General features: G+C 41.9%; 1 protein-coding gene across 6 annotated transcripts in view; it reads right to left on the bottom strand.

The window, feature by feature from the left end:
* Positions 1-6147: 6147 nt before the first annotated feature.
* ercc6l2 (excision repair cross-complementation group 6-like 2) overlaps positions 6148-16663 on the bottom strand; it is a 135620-nt gene continuing 125104 nt past the window's right edge. For all 6 annotated transcript variants that reach the window (XM_068030092.1, XM_068030093.1, XM_068030094.1 and 3 more), the window contains 2 exons: positions 11146-11330; positions 6148-8786 (listed from right to left, as the gene is read on the bottom strand). In XM_068030092.1, coding sequence (XP_067886193.1) covers positions 7799-8786; positions 11146-11330 — 1173 coding nt within the window. In that variant the 3' untranslated portion in view covers positions 6148-7798. The remainder of the gene's footprint in view (positions 8787-11145; positions 11331-16663) is intronic.

The following is a 16663-nucleotide window of genomic DNA, read 5'->3' as shown; positions in this document are numbered from 1 at the left end:
GGGGATAAACAGCGGGAGCAGAGTGGGGATAAACAGTGGGAACAGAGTGGGGATAAACAGCGGGAGCAGAGTGGGGATAAAATAGGGAACAGTGTGGCGATAAACAGCGGGAGCAGAGCTGGGGATAAACAGCGGGAGCAGTGCCGGGGATAAACAGCGGGAGCAGTGCCGGGGATAAACAGCGGGAGCAGAGTGCGGATAAACAGCGGGAGCAGTGCTGGGGATAAACAGCGGGAGCAGAGTGGGGATAAATAGCGGGGGCAGAGCTGGAGATAAACAGCCGGAGCAGAGTGGGGATAAACGGCGGGAAGAGGGTGGGGATAAACAGCGGGAACAGAGTCGGGAGAAACAGCGGGCACACAGTGGGGATAAACAGCGGGAGCAGTGCTGGGAATAAACAGCGGGAGCAGACCTGGAGATAAACAGCGGGAATAGAATGGGGATAAACAGCGGAGTGGGGATAAACAGCGGGAGCAGAGTGGGGATAAGCAGCGGGAGAAGAGTGGGGATAAATAGCGGGAGCAGAGCTGGAGATAAACAGCGGGCGCAGACCTGGAGATAAACAGCGGGAATAGAGTGGGGATAAACAGCGGAGTGGGGATAAACAGCGGGAGCAGAGTGGGGATAAACATCACGAGCAGAGAGGGGATAAACAGCGGGAACAGAGTGGAGATAAACAGCGGGAGCAGAGTGGGGATAAAGAGCGGGAGCAGAGTGGGGACAAACATCAGGAGCAGAGTGGGGATAAACAGCGGGAGCAGAGTGGGGATAAACAGCGGGAACAGAGTGAGGATAAACAGCGGGAGCAGAGCTGGGGATAAACAGCGGGAGCAGAGTGGGGATAAACAGCGGGAGCAGAGCTGGGGATAAACAGTGGGAGCAGAGTGGGGATAAACAGCGGGAACAGAGTGGGGATAAACAGCGGGAACAGAGCTGGGGATAAACAGTGGGAGCAGAGTGGGGATAAACAGCGGGAACAGAGTGGGGATAAACAGCAGGAGCAGAGCTGGGGATAAACAGTGGGAACAGAGTGGGGATAAAAAGCGGAGTGGGGATAAACAGCGGGAGCAGAGTGGGGATAAACATCAGGAGCAGAGTGGGGATAAACAGCGGGAGCAGAGTGGGGATAAACAGCGGGATCAGAGCTGGGGATAAACAGTGGGAGCAGAGTGGGGATAAACAACGGGAACAGAGTTGGGATAAACAGTGGCAGCAGAGTGGGGATAAACAGCGGGAACAGAGCTGGGGATAAACAGTGGGAGCAGAGTGGGGATAAACAGCGGGAACAGAGTGGGGATAAACAGTGGGAGCAGAGTAGGGATAAACAGCGGGAACAGAGTGGGGATAAACAGTGGGAGCAGAGTGGGGATAAACAGCGGGAACAGAGTGGGGATAAACAGTGGGAGCAGAGTGGGGATAAACAGAGGGAGCAGAGTGGGGATAAACAGCGGGAACAGAGTGGGGATAAACAGTGGGAGCAGAGTGGGGATAAACAGAGGGAGCAGAGTGGGGATAAACAACGGGAACCGAGTGGGGATAAAAAGCGGGAACAGTGTGGCGATAAACAGTGGGAGCGGAGTGCGGATAAACAGCTGGAGAGGTGCTGGGGATAAACAGTGGGAACTGAGTGGGGATAGACAGCGGGAGCAGAGTGTTCAGAAAGAAAAATCAAGATGTGACATCACAAGGAAGCAGGTCGGGAATTGGCTGGTGTGCATATCCTAGTTTTCTAAATTAGGGAATAAACTGGTGTGTCTTATCTTTCTTTTTTAAAGTAAGGTTTATGACTGCTAGTAAGTTTTATTAGGCATTAGTAAGGGTTTTCTCTATTCATAAGGTTTATTCACATTAGTAAGGTTTATTAATTGTAGTAAGGTTTATTCATATTGGTAAGGTTTATTAGCAGTAGCAAGGTTATTAACTTAACAGATAAAGGAATGGGGGATTGCTTCAACCTCTAAGTTGCACATTCTGTGCTAGGTGGGAACTCCAGGATACTTCTCGGGTCCTGGATAACCATATGTGCAGGAAGTGTCATCAGTTGCAGCAGCTTGAGCTCCGGGTTTTGGAACTTGAGCAGCAGCTGACGTCACCGCAGTGTATCCGTGAGGTTGAGAGCTTTGTGGATAACACGTTTATAGATGTGGTCACCCCACAGCTTAAGAGTATGCAGGAAGAGAGGGAACGGGTGACTGCCAGACAGTCAAGAAGAAACAGGCCAGAAGTGGAGGAGTGCATCTCACTCTCCAACCGATATTCAGTTCTGAATACTGAGGAAAGTGATGATTCAGCTGGGGTTTGCAGCCAGAGCCAAGGCCACGGCACCACAAGTGGTTCAGCTGCACATGGGGGATGCAAGGAAGGCTGGAAGAGCGAAGTGATAGGAGATTTTATAGTCAGGGGAACAGACAGGTGTTTCTGTGGCCGCATGCATCAATCCAGGATGGTGTGTTGCCTCCCTGGTGCCAGGGTCAAGGATGTCACTGAACGGCTGTAAAGCACTCTGAGGGGAAAGAGTGAATAGCCAGCAGTTGTGGTTCATACTGGAATGAACAACATAGGTAGGAAGAGGGATGTGGTCTTGCAGAAAGAGTTTAGTGAGATAGGTAAGAAATTGACAAGCAGGACCTCAATAGTAATCTCCGGATTACTCCCAGTACCACATACAAGTGAGTATAGAAATAGGAGGATAGTGGCGATAAATGCTTAGCTGCAAAGATGGTGCAGGACGGAGGGCTTTAAATTCCTGGGATACTGGGATCATTTCTGGAGAAGGTGGGACCGTACAGGCCAGACGGGTTTCACCTGAGCAGAGCTGAGACAAATTTCCTTGCAGGTCGATTTGCTAGTGCTATTGGGGAGGGTTTAAACTAACTTGACAGGGGTTTGGGAACGAGGAGGAAATATCAGAGAGGAATACTAAGATCCACAGAATCCTGGGAGAGATAGATAGCAGTCGAGTAGGAAATAAGAAGTTATTAGGTGGGGGTCAGAGTAAGGGAGAAAGTAATAAAGTTTAAATCAGGGCTAATGTGCAAGTATATGAAAGCACAGCTTGTTGCTAATAAGATTGGTTAGGTACAGGCCCAGATTGCCATGTGGAAATATGATGTGGCTATAACGGAGACATGGCTCAAAGAAGGGCAGGTCTGGGTTGTAAATATTCCTGGATACAACGTGTTCAGGAAAGATAGTAAAGAGAAAAAAGGGGGAGGGGTGGCGGTATTGATTAAGGAAAGCATCGCATTGCTGGAGAAAAAGGATGTCCCAGAGGGGTCTAGGACAGAATCTATTTGGCTCGAGCTAAGGAACAAAAAAGGTGCAGTTACATTGTTCGGTGTTGCCTATAGGTCACCAACTAGTAGGAAGGATGTAAAGGAACAAATTTACAAGGAAATTACAGTGCAAAAATTATAGGATAGTTATAATGGGGGACTTTAATTATCCAAACATAGACTGGGATAATAGTAGTGTAAAGGGCAGTGAGGGGCAAGAGTTCCTACAGTGAGTTCAGGAAAATTTTCTACAACAGTATGTTTCTAGTCCGAGAAAGGAGACACTGCTGGACCTGGTTCTTGGGAATGAGGTGCGCCATGTGGATCAAGTGTCAGTAGGAGAACATTTAGGGGACAGTGCTCATTGTATCATAAGGTTTAGGCTGACTATGGAAAAGGACAAAGAACGATCCAGAGTAAGAATAATTAGCTAGGGGAAAGCCAGCTTCAATGGGGTAAGAACGGATCTGGGACAAATAAATTGTAGTCAAAGGTTGGCAGGAAAAACAGTAGCTGAACAATGGCTACCTTCAAAGAAGAGATAGTTTGGGCACAGTCAAGGTATGTTCCCTCAAAGGTGAAAGGTAGGGTAAACAAATCCAGAGCTCCCTGGATGAGAAGAGGTAGAGATTAAGATAGAGAAGAAAAAGTGTGCTAATGGCAGATGCCAGATAGAAAATACTATTGAGAACCAGGCTGAATATAGAAGGTTCACAGGGAAGTGAAAAAAGCAAATAAGAGAAGCAAAGAATATGAAAAGAGATTGGCAGTTAACATAAAAGGGAATTCCAACATTTTCTATAGACATATAAATATTAAAAGGGTGGTAAAAGGAGTGGGGCCGATTAGGGACCATAAAGGGGATTTACGCATGGAGGCAAAGGGCATAGCTGAGATATTAAATGAGTACTTTGCATCTGTCTTTACTAACGAAGAAGATGCAACCCAGGCAATGGTGAAAGAGGAGGTAATTCTGACAATAGAAGGGTTTAAAATTGATAAGGAGGAGGTATTGGATAGGCTGTCTGTACTTAAAGTGGATAAGGCACCAGGACTGGATGAGATGCATCCAAGGATATTGAAGGAAGTGAGAATGGAAATTGAGGAGGCACTGTCCATAATTTTTCAGTTTTTCTTAGACTTTGGGTTAGTGCCAGAGGACTGGAGAATTGCAAACATTACACCTTTGTTCAAAAAAGGGTGTAAAGATAAGCCCAGCAACTATATGCCAGTCAGTTTAACTTTGGTGGTGGGGAAAGTCACGTGAACAAATGTGGGTTAATTAAAGAAAGCCAGCATGGATTTCTTAAGGGAAAATCATGTCTGACTAACTTGGAGTTTTTTGAAGAGGTAACAGAGAAGGTTGATGAGGGCAATGCAGTTGATGTGGTGTACATGGACTTTCAAAAGGCATTTGATACAGTGCCACATAACAGATTTGTGAGCAAAATTATAGCTCATGGAATAAAACTGATGGTAGCAACATGGATATGGAATTGGCTGAGTGACAGGAAACAAAGAGTTGTGGTTAATGGATGTTTTTCAGAATGGGGAGGAGGGTTTGTAGTGGAGTTCCCCGTAACCCTGCACATTCTTTTCATAGAACTGTCTAACTCCCTTTCAAATGCCTCAATTGAAGCTGTCTCCACCACCCTCTCAGGCAGTGCATGAGAGTTCCTGATATATATTAATGACCTAGACCTTGGTGTACAGGGCACAATTTCAAAATTTGCAGATAATATCAAACTTGGAAGCATTGTGAACTGTGGGGAAGATAGTGTACAACTTCAATATAGACAAGTTGGTAGAATGGGAAAACAGGTGGCAGATGAAATTCAATGCGGAGAAATGTGAAGTGATACATTTTGGTAGAAAGAACATGGAGAGACAATATAAAATAAAGGGTACAATTCTAAAGGGGGTGCAGGAGTGGAGGGACCTAGGTGTATATGTGCATAAGTCATTAAAGGTGACAGGTCAGGTTGAGACAGCGGTTAATAAAATATATAGTATCCTGGGCTTTATTAATAGGGCGTAGAGTACAAGCGCAAGGAGGTTATGTTGAACTTGTATAAGACACTAGTTCGGCCTCAGCTGGAGTATTGCGTCCAGGTCTAGGCGCCGTGCCTTAGGAAGGATGTGAAGGCGTTAGAGAGGGTGCAGAAAAGATTCATGAGGGTGATTCCAGGGACGAGGAACTTCAGTTATGAAGATAGATTGGAGAAGTTGGGACTGTTTTCCTTGAAGAGAAGACTGAGAGGAGATTTGATGGAAGTATTCAAAATCATGAGGGGTCTGGACAGAGCAATAGGGAGAAACTGTTCCCACGTGTGAAAGGATCGAGAATGAGAAGGCACAGCTTTAATGTAATTGGTAAAAGAAGCAAAAGCGACATGAGGAAAAACTCTTTCACACAGCATGTGGTTAAGGTCTGGAATGCACTGCCTGAGAGGCTGGTGGAGATAGGTTCAATTGAGGCATTCAAAAGGGAATTAGTCAGTTTTATGAAAAGAATGTGCAGGGTTATGGGGAGAAGGCGGGGGAGTGGCACTAGGTGAAATGCTCATTAGGAGAGCAGTTGCAGACATGCTGGGCCGAATGGCCTCCTTCTGCACTGTAACAATTCTGTGATTCTGTGGTGTAGTATTATAAGGTTTAATCTTTACAGTAGTCCATTGGTCCCTGACAACCATGTGGCCATTTCTGTCACTCCTTACTGGTTTTGATTCTTGTGATTGGCTTGTAGAAAAAAAATGAGGCTGATAAAAATCTTAAGTTATTGGTTCTTGTTAACCACAAGACCATACCAGGAAATAGCAGCACATTGATGTGACAGCATCAAGCACTTTCAACTGTTTATTTTGAGCAACAAACAAAACCTTCCTTCAAAGCTGTGCTTTCAAAACTAGAACCTAAATTGTGAGGGCACAATTCAAAATGTTCTTCCAATTATTATAAATTAATAGCAATATGTCACACAAACAGCTGAGGAATAAACAAGTGGCATTTATATAGCATCTTTAACGTGGAAAAGCATTCCAAGCTGTCATTGCAGGAAATATATAGATAATACAATATAATGTAGTACAGTACATGTAAAACAGTAAAACATACTCAAAATATTTTTGTCCGTGACCAACGTCATGGGACATAAACTATTAGGTGAATATTTTTCTTAATCATTTGAATATAGGAAGTTAAAACTTGTTAGAAAAAAGTTTTGTATTATTGGATATCATTAAAAGCTAGCACACAAGTACAAAAGGTAATCAAAAAGGCTAATGAAAGAGGGTTCAATACAAAATTGAGGAAGTAATGTTTCAGTTGTATAGAGCCTTGGTCAGAACCCATCTGGAGTACTGCATTCAGTTTTGAGCACCCAAGACTAAAGAAAGATTTATTAGCTTTAGAGAGGGTACAGCACAGATTCACCAGAATGATACAAGGACTTAAAGGGTTAAATTATGAGGGCAGGTTGTATTTCCTTAAATTTAGAAGGCTGAGGGATAATTTAATCAAAGTCTTTAAAACGATAAAATTATAGGTTTAGATATAAAGAAACCATTTCCTCTGGCGGAGAAATCCAGAACAAGGTGACATAATCTTAAAATTAAAGCCAGGTGTGAAATCAGGTATCATTTGTTCACACAAAGGGGAGTGAAAATCTGGAACTCACTCTCCAGATGCTGTGGAGGCTGGGTCAACTGAAATTTTTAAGACATTATGCAAAGGCGGGTAAATGGAGTTGAGCTCCAGATCAGCTATTATCTAATGCAGCCTTGAGGGCCTGAATAGCTTATTCTTCTTCCTATGTTCCTAATACCTTTAAATCCTAATACCTTTAAACAAGTATATCATAACTTTTCAGAAATAAATCTTTGGAACTTAATCAGAAAAGGAGTTTACTGTTTTACAGTTTATGTACATGAATGGATTTTCAGCTACATTCATGCAAATTCATTAAAAAGTGCACGGCATCAGAAAGTATACTACTGTCACCAAGGAAAAAAGAATGATAGAAACTGTAAAGGTACAAGACAATAGTATGCCATGCTCCCTCCTGTTGACAGTTCTATTGTTTTAGACAGATTCACAATTAAGAACAACCAATGCTGCAAAACAGCAAGTGACATTCCATATATACTTAAAATAAATACAATTAAAAGGACATGATCTTCTCTGTATAATGTTAAGACTGTGCATCCATTTACTGAAAATCCTAAATGATAAAAATGGTCAGATCCTGAGAGGGATAAGTCAACTAATGTCAAACGAAGTATTCACTGAAAAATTGTCCCAAATGGTCAGCATGAAACAGTGTTATTGGGCCTCCTTACATAACCCATTACTGCTGCCATCCTTTGAAATACAAAAATCTTAGCTTTGAAAAACAAGCAGATATACATTTATGTATAAGAATTTTTCATTTTTACTATTATTGTAGTTAGATCAGTTAAACTCTTATTCATTTGCAAATTTTTCTCACTGTTCCCATCCAGTGCTTGAGAGTTCCACTTCCACAATTAACTCGCCATAAATGTGTCAGATGTTGAGGCACTGGAGTCATTCTTGGGATCACCTTTTTTCCATAAAAACTTCTCATTCTTTTTCCAAAGGGAGTCATCTGATTCTTCTCCCCTTTTCTTTGATTTCAAAGATGCACTTTCACATAACCTCTCTATCACAGATAAATCTGTTAGTGTGTTGATATACTCAGTGTTACTTTTACTGAGAAAATCCCAGAAGTCTTTCGGCTTGCTTTTTCCTTTTGGCACATGCCCAGAAGCCTTTGTCGGCTGAGTAGCAAGTTTTTTCTTTGTGTCAAAAAATGCATCCAGTATTGAGGTGTCACCAAGCAACTCTGTGATTGAGCCAGTTTTAGATTGTGTTATTTTTTGGTCGTTATCTGACTTGCACTTTGACCTTTCTGCTGGTGGCCCTATCTCTTCATGGTGTTGCTGACATTTCACAGCCCCACTGGAGCTCATCTCACTCCTGTTTGGTTTACTCTTTGAGAGTGCAGTAGTTGATGAATAATTCATATATATGCTACTGTCAACACCGTCAGCAAAATCACTAGAAAAGGATTTATCTGCCAACACTTTATTAATTTTTTTATGAGGCAGTCTTGATTTATAGTCACGTTTTTCTGAAATAACTTCATTTTGTGTTTCAAAGCAAGCAGCTGTTTCTTTTAGATGTTTTTTACTAAAACCTTTTGTTCTGCCACTTGATACTCCTTGAATCAAAGAAGAATTGATGGTTTTTTTATCCCTACTGTCAGAATGGTCTGTGGCCGTACAGACCCTTGACCTTTCCACTGTGACATCACCCTCAAGTGCAGATTCTGGGGGCCCAACTGGCAAGATGTCTCTCAGCTCTGGATACTGGGCTGTGTAAAAGTCCCTCAGCATGGTCAGCCGGTGCTGCGAGGTGCTGCTTAAAACATGCTCTGCCAAATCTTCCACAGAGGCCATGTTGAAATACTCAGCCATTTCAAAGAGTTGTTTTCTGTAACAGAAAGACAGTAGTTTTTTTCCAGTTGTTAAGACTCTGAAGTACCACTCAGATGTTTCAGCCAATGGCTTAAATCAGCAAGTGCCTCTATCAACACAATCCTTTTCATTTGTGAATGCTGCTCCAAAGACACAAGACATTTTCTAATTCAGTACAGGTTGAGTATTGCTAAGTGCATACCCGGTATGAACTAGAAAGTGGTTGGCTGATTTGTGTTGGAATTTGGGAATTAAAAAGCACCTTGATTCATTTTACATCGAGGCTAAGTGCTTGTTGACCAAACTGTGCCGGGTGCTAGCTGAAAATTACTTCAATGCCTTCCTAACCTTACATATTGGGTTTTCCGTGGGGTATTTCAAACTGATTGACACAAAGATTTATCCTACCAGGTGAGTTATTTCCTAAAGTTTTTTTTTGCTGGTGACATCGGGGTGAGGGAAAGCGCTTACATTGTACTGGAGAAGCTGAAAGTCATTGAGATCATGTGATATTCTTCATTTCCTACATTAATATCACCCTTTCACCTACTGCACAAATGTATGATCCTAATACTTCTATCACTTTGCTTTCCAAATGTAAAAAAATAATTTCCGTTTGTTCCCTGTAAATAATTTGACATTATTCAGGATGACTATCATTATGAGATCATAATGGCCTCTCTCAGTTTAATCTTCATTTCAAAGCAACTTCGAAGTGTTTATTATACAGGTTATAACACACACGTGTTATAAAGAAATAATAAGCAAGAGCTGAGCAAGAAAGCTGTACAAGAAATCTTGTTTAAGGAACAAATCAGAAGCCATTTGAGCTTCAAGCTCGTAATTTATATTCCCACTCAAACCCTTTTTATTATATTTCAATCTTATCATTTACTTCTAACCAGCCATGGTTTTATATACAGAATGTACAGGACATGACCAGATGCCTCAACAAGATTCAGGGTTTTGCTTTAGGCAATGTTTTAGATAATTACATGAGGATGAAAGGAATAGAAGGTTAGATGAAGTAAGGTGGGAGGAGGCTCGTGTGAAGCATAAACACTGAAACAGACCAGTTGGGCTGAATGACCTGACTCTGTGCTGTAATTTCTATATATTTTCTACTCTTGCGCTGAATTAAATTAAAATTCCGTGGTGAGTTGGGCCACAATGTGTTTCTAAGCAAGTGATTGTGTTTGTCCAACCAGGGTGCAGGACGTTCTATTACCAGTTAGCATACCGTGATAACAAATTGCTGGACTTCTATTGGCACCTCCATTTTCTCTCTCTCGCTCTCTCTCTCCCTTCTTGCCCTCGTTTCTCCAACTGGCTCAGCTGTCACTCAGACATGAGATCCAGTGCTTTTTATTCCAGTTAGCAATGGCGCAGGAAGTCTAAAAATTCCTCTATCACCTCTCGGATTAGTAACAGAACCACAGTAATAGAAAAAAAGGTTTCCTGTCACTTACTACCAGTTTCATGTGTTGGTATTATTTTCAGATCCATGGCTAATCCTATTTGCAAGCTCCTTCTGTGATGATGAACAAAAAAAATGTATGTGCCGGGGAATGCTTGCACAGCTGCACCAGAGACTGCTGGACCTGCATCCCTGCCTTCAGAACCTGTGTGGGCTGTGTGAATTATTCAGCACAGCACTACTGAACAACTGAACACAAACAAAAAACTGACCAGAACACATATATGGCCTTTCGGCTCACCCATGATTACAAATAAAGGCTCAATTGTCATTTACTATATTGTCAATTCATGCTTTCTCATTCATTATTGCTCAATTATTGTATTATGATGATGGCTGTCAAAACAAGGCTTCTTGAATCAGTGATCTAGAGAGTGAGAGCCCCAAATCCTGTACAAAGAGAACGTGATGCGACAATGTAATCAGAAATGAGAGGAAACACAATGGTTTCTGGAAAAGTACTGGTCTGTTTCTCAAAATGAAGCACTTGCTACCCAGTCTGCATTCCTTGCTTGGCTCTGCAGGTGCAACTGCCTTTGACAGGCCCTGCACGCTGCTATCTTTACCACTGTGAAAAAAGGCTTTACTAACCTGAATGGAAACAAAATGGTCAGTGGAAGAATTGGTTAAGCATATCCTGTACATGTATTCTGCAGCTGTCCCATCATTCGGCAAATACATTAGGTCAGTACACTTATTGAGATTGGTCTGAACTCACATGATCACATTACCAGAGTGTCCAATTTCTTGCACATACAAAAGGAAAAGAAGCCCCTGAAGTAACACCTTCAGGTAATAGTATCACATAACCAACAAGGGAGGCAATGTCTACAGCTGCCTTAACAAAGAGGAAGTGGGGCCCTTTTGACCTCTGACCTGTGTCTTCTGGTTCACTCACCTACAGATTCCTTTGGGTGTTTGTCCAATCAAGAAGGTAGTGCCACCTGCTCGGTGGACCTTCCTTTCTGTCTGTGTGACAGGATGCACAAGTGAGAGGGGGGGTAACTTTTGACTTTCATTTGTTTGATGTTGCTGGAAGGATTTTTGAGGGGAACCAAGCACATCATCAGCTTCTTGAAGCATCTAAAATAAAAGCACATGTTAAATGCTTTCAATAATATGATCTTAAAATGTTACACAGAATTCAATGTGCTGCCAACTTCAGATAAACAATTAATTGATCCAAGCACAGAATTCCCAAATCTCTTTCCATTCACCTTACTTTGCTTATAATTCCTAACTGAGGCAAAACACCTTAATGCAAAACTTGAAATAAAATTTAACCCACTTAGTTTTCCTTAATGACCTGCACATTAGACAAAAATAAATCCACCGATACAGTTTACTTAGAGACTGTGTTTTACATAATCTAGTTGCAGTTGTATAAAGTATATGGTTTAGTTAAGGATTTTCTGCCATTTATTTCAGATTGAATTGTTGAATGAGTGACTAACCACGCAGGATGATTGGCTTGATGCTTTGAGCAAAGTACCCTCATTCTTACTATCTTGGAGCACTCACTTTGCTACATGGGTCTTTTAATTTGGTCTTTGTATAAATGCTGACAAGTACCCCCAGTGTTGGCTTGTACGGCCATCGAAAAAAAACATGCGAACCAGCACATGATACTTGTCCCTCAATACAACTCTACAGCTCGCTAGATGAGACATTAAATTGAGGCCCCGTCTGCCATCTCAGGTAGATGTAAAAGATCCAGTGGCACTATTTGAAGAACAGCAGGTTTCCCCAGTCTCCTGGTCAATATTATCCCACAACTAACATCTCAAAAACAGGTTATCTGGTCATTATCACATTGCTGTTTGTGGGAGTTTGCTGCGTGTAAATTGGTTGCAGAGTCTCCTATATTATAACAGTGATTACACTTGAAAAAGTACTTCATTGGTTGTAAAGTGCTTTGAGATATCCTGAGGTCATGAAAAGTGCTGTAGAAATGCAAGTTCTTTCTTTCTTTTAGAGATCATGGAATCATCTTACTCTTTGACTCTGGCAGACATATTCACTGTTATAAATGATATGTCCATCTAAGGATCATCCTCTTTGCCAATAGCCATTATAAATTTTCTCTTCACTCCATAAAGTAATGTTGACATAAGGAAATACATCAGTGGTAATTGGGGAAGAAGTAGCAGCAATATCAGAAAGTGGTCTTGGTGCATGTTCCTGATCATTGACTCTTCCAATCCATGCTGCTGGCAGCAGGAGATGGATTCTGTTAGTGAAGGACTAGTTAAGGATATTGATATTAGCATAATTACCAGTTAAGGGGCAAGTGAAACATATTGCTGAGTTTGTGCTTTGTATGTGCAATGTGCTCTTTCTATCCATATAATTTGGAATACCATCAGTTGGAAGGACAGGGACACTGGGTCAATTCTACATCACTGCAGCTATCAGGTTGTATTTCTTTGCAGCCTATTAGAATTAGAAGGCCATTCATTTTTTTTATTTTGAAGGCTGAAATCTTCCTTCAGTGTCGAAAACTTTAACAATGTACCCCAGTCAGGTTATGTCATTAGAGTAAACCATCAAGAGAAGGAATAAAAGATTCAGAAACAAACATGGTTCAGCAAAATTATTAACCAACCTAACAATTCCATTCAGTGGAACAAGAGGAGGAAACTGAAGTATATTTGGTCCTGGTGTTTCAGGAGCACTGCGCTAGTAGGGAATAAAGATAATATGGAACCCTGCTGAGATTGTACAAAGGGCAATTCTGGTACCTAACCTATTTAGTTGGTGAGCCCAATTACTTTTGTTGCATGCAAGTAAAACATTCAGAGAAAACACCAGAAAGCCATGTGGAGACATAGAGGCAACAGTACTGCTGCGAATTTCGTTCACCAAAATAATATTTTTTTAAAAAGTTGACAAGCTTAATTCTGAGCACAAAAAACAGGAATAAGTGATATGCTGTCCTACAATCATGTAGTCTATTGCTCTGATGCTGCAATACACACTACACATCCACCAGGATACACACCAATTGCTTTCATATTGGCTTTCTTTCTATTAAATTCTGGAAGACCTGCACCAGACTTGTCTATCTATGGAAAATCAGTCTGCCAGCATCAGAATTAAAACAAGGTTATAATAAAAGCAGCCCAACTTGTAGCATATGCAGCTACTTCAAATGTTTTATTTACCATAAAGATTAACAATCGATCTGCACATTAAAGGAAGTTTGTGGGCTATATTGAGTATAGCTATTAAATATGTGTGCAAAGTAGTACATTTCTTCTGGATTTTGTTAAATTGGTAATACAAAATAAAATCTGATATTGTATGCACCAAGTTTTTACTGGCTGTTGTTTTCTTGTTTTATGATGAAAATCTGATGAAAGAAAATTAACTCCTGAGATCTGATGGATATCGGAAAATGGATCCACTTCCATAAATAACCAACAAAAAAGGGGGTTCTAGACTCTCAGCACCTAAATGAACCTTCTAATTGTCGAATAAGAATGAACCCTTTTAAGAGTTTGACTAAAGATTTGCACTGAGACAAGTATTAGAAGCTAAGTATTGAGATCAGGCTCAGTAATTCCTCTGAGTCATTTCCACACCACCAATGTTACCAGTCCTGACTATTGAAACAAAAATATTAAACACGGTCATCAAAATAAAAACAGAATCAGACAGGATGAAAAAATCTTAAAACTAAATACAGTTCTTTTTCAAAATGTCTTTTTTTTTAAAAGATACTTTGAGCAAGCTCTTTAAAAAAAATAAAACTTATGCGCTTAACACAGCTGTGAGAAAGTGCTCAGAATATCTCCTGTCTGCAGACTGAAAGTTTGCCACAGATAGTGGCTTTCTATCGCACATCACCTCAACAACAAGTAACATGATGGGAGGGTTAGGGTTCTGACCCCACCTCAGAGGGCCCGTAAAATCCCAGCCCTTGTTACATTTCGATTGCCATGGGGGAGGCAGTGACGTAGTGGTAATATGACTGGGCTAATAATCCAGAGGCCCTGGCTAATGCTCTGGGGGCGTGGGTTCGAATCCCACCATGGCAGATGGTGAAATTTGAGTTCAATTAATAAAAATAATCTGGATTTAAAAGTTAGTCTAATGGTGGCCATGAAACTATTGTCGATTGTTGTAAAAACCCATCTGGTTCACTAATGTCCTTTAGGGAAGGAAATCTGCCATCCTTACCTGGTCTGGCAGTGACTCCAGAACCACAGCAATGTGCTTGACTCCGAAATGCCCTCTGAAATGGCCGAGCAAGCCACTCAATTCAAGGGCAATGAGGGATGGGCAATAAATGCTGGCCTAGCCAGTGACGCCCACATTCCACAAACGAATAAAAAAAAATCATGGGCAGAATTGCAAACTTTGTAATTCACTGTACTTATTTCTAAATAAATTATTTATTTTGCATGAAGTAATTCAATTACAACAGTGGCGCTTGCCTCCAAAAAAAACCTTTACTAAACAGGGAAACAAATGTTCTGGGGGACATAGGAACAGAAGCAGGCCATTTAGCCCTCGAGCCTGTTAGAACATAGAACAGTACAGCACAGTACAGGCCCTTCGGCCCACGATGTTGTGCCGAACCTTTAACCTACTCTAAGATCAAACTAACTACCTACCCTTCATTCTAATATCATCCATGTACCTATCCAAGAGTCGCTTAAATGCCCCTAATGTATCTGCTTCTACTACCACCGCTGGCAGCGCATTCCACGCACCCACCACTCTCTGTGTAAAGAACCTACCTCTGACATCTCCCCGAAACCTTCCTCCAATCACCTTAAAATTATGCTCCCTGGTGAAAGCCCTTTCCACCCTGGGAAAAAGTCTCTGACTATCCACTCAATCTATGCCTCTCATCATCTTGTACCCCTCTATCAAGTCACCTCTCATCCTTCTTCGCTCCAATGAGAAAAGCCCTAGCTCCCTCAATCTTTCTTCGTAGGACATGCCCTCCAGTCCAGGCAGCATCCTGGTAAATCTCCTCTGCACCCTCTCTAAAGCTTCCACATCCTTCCTATAATGAGGCGACCAGAACTGAACACAATATTCCAAGTGTGGTCGAACCAGGGCCTTATAGAGCTGCAGCATAACCTTGTGGCTCTTAAACTCAATCCCGCTGTTAATGAAAGCCAACACATCATATGCCTTCTTAACAACCCTATCAACTTGGGTGGCAACTTTGAGCGATCTATGGACATGGACCCCAAGATCCCTCTGTTCCTCCACACTACCAAGAATCCTGTCTTTAAGCCTGTATTCCGCATTCAAATTCGACCTTCCAAAATGAATCACTTCACACTTTTCCAGGTTGAACTCCATCTGCCACTTCTCAGCCCAGCTCTGCATCCTGTCAATGTCCCGTTGCAACCTACAACAGCCTTCCACACTATCCACAACTCCAGCAACCTTCGTGTCATTGGCAAACTTGCTAACCCAGCCTTCCACTTCCTCATCCAAGTCATTTATAAAAATCACAAAGAGCAGAGGTCCCAGAACAGATCCTTGTGGAACACCACTGGTCACCGAGCTCCATGCTGAATACTTTCCATCTACTACCACCCTCTGACTTCTATGGGCCAGCCAATTCTGTATCCAGACAGCCAACTTTCCCTGAATCCCATGCCTCCTTACTTTCTGAATGAGCCTACCATGGGGAACCTTATCAAACGCCTTGCTAAAATCCATATACACCACATCCACTGCTCTTCCTTCATCAATGTGTTTTGTCACATCTTCAAAGAATTCAATAAGGCTTATGAGGCATGACCTGCCCCTCACAAAGCCATGCTGACTGTCTCTAATCAAACCATGCTTTTCCAAATAATCATAAATCCTGTCTCTCAGAATCCTCTCCAATAATTTGCCCACTGTCGACGTAAGACTGACTGGTCTATAATTCCCAGGGTTATCCCTATTCCCTTTCTTGAACAAGGGAACAACATTTGCCACCCTCCAATCATCCGGTACTACTCCAGTGGACAGTGAGGACGCAAAGATCATTGCCAAAGGCCCAGCAATCTCTTCCCTCGCATCCCGTAATATCCTTGGGTATAGACGAAGCTTTGAAAGAATATCGGGAATGTAGGACCAATCTGAAATGAGGAATTAAGAGGGCTAAAAGGGGTCATGAAATATCTTTAGCAAACAGGGTTAAGGAAAATCCCAAAGCCTTTTATTCATATATAAGGAGAAAGAGGGTAACTAGAGAAAGGATTGGCCCACTCAAGGACAAAGGAGGAAAGTTATGCGTCGAGTCAGAGAAAATGGGTGAGATTCTAAACGAGTACTTTGCCTCGGTATTCACCGAGGAGATGGACATGACGGATGTTGAGGTTAGGGACAGATGTTTGATTACTCTAGGTCAAGTCGGCATAAGGAGGGAGGAAGTGTTGGATATTGTAAAAGGCATTAAG

Source organism: Heterodontus francisci, chromosome 4 (assembly GCF_036365525.1).
Source record: "Heterodontus francisci isolate sHetFra1 chromosome 4, sHetFra1.hap1, whole genome shotgun sequence".
Taxonomy (NCBI): domain Eukaryota; kingdom Metazoa; phylum Chordata; class Chondrichthyes; order Heterodontiformes; family Heterodontidae; genus Heterodontus; species Heterodontus francisci.
This window is presented reverse-complemented; position numbering and strand designations above follow the sequence as displayed.